The sequence below is a fragment of the Plasmodium cynomolgi genome (genome assembly GCF_000321355.1).
Source record: "Plasmodium cynomolgi strain B DNA, scaffold: 1639, whole genome shotgun sequence".
NCBI lineage: Eukaryota > Apicomplexa > Aconoidasida > Haemosporida > Plasmodiidae > Plasmodium > Plasmodium cynomolgi.
Window position 1 is genome coordinate 1 of NW_004193314.1, and position 837 is coordinate 837.

General features: G+C 26.0%; 1 protein-coding gene across 1 annotated transcript; it reads left to right on the top strand.

The window, feature by feature from the left end:
• Positions 1 to 11: 11 nt before the first annotated feature.
• PCYB_008290 (hypothetical protein) lies at positions 12 to 569 on the top strand (the record flags this gene model as incomplete). Its single annotated transcript, XM_004228250.1, has 1 exon — positions 12 to 569. A coding segment is annotated over one exon (555 nt), but the record flags the coding sequence as incomplete, so codon positions are not given.
• Between the last annotated feature and the right edge of the window lie 268 nt (positions 570 to 837).

Sequence of the window (837 nt, forward strand, 5' to 3'; positions counted from 1 at the left end):
AATGCTGCAAGTTATATAAACGATTTTAATATTGATGATAATGTAAATATATCTCCATTTTGTGAATATACTAATTACTGGTTCTATGGTTTTTTGAAATCAACTGATAAAATTAAATATAATCAGACATCATTAGATAAATTCTTTGATGGCGTTGATATTATCCAATATTGCAAAGATCATGCGGAAGCTATTGACGAACATACATATAGTTACCTCAAAAAATTAGAAAAATTGTATGAAAAATTTTATATTTTTAAAAAAAAATCTTTAACTGACGATCATACTCGTTGTAGAAAAGGTGAAATATGTGCCCAAGAATATAAGAAACACGAAAGTACATGTGTGGGAAATGGTAACAATAGTTTTTGTAATGAATTAGAAAAATTTCGAGTTCTATTTAATAATCATCTTAAATCAATAAAAAAGTGCGATAAAATAGAAGAATTACCATCATTCCAAGCATCTGCACTAGCTACTACCATTTTACTCCCAGTTTCTGTAATTTCAGTAATAATTTTATTTTCATACATTGCTTATAAGATGGGTAAATTTTTTATACAAAAGTGATAACACTCTTTTACAATTTATGGTATACCTATAATAAAAATATTTATATGTTATAAAAATTTGTATAATTTAACATGTCACATATTTTTCCTAATATTAGTATACCCTCTTTGGATCATGGATAAACCCTAAATTATTGAAGCAGAAAAGATACATTAATGAATTATTACAGGAATCCGAAAATAGAGAAAATAATTTGAATAGAAGATCATACAACATCGCCTACAGTTTGTCAGAATAACCCTAATGGGGGAATACACAAAAATA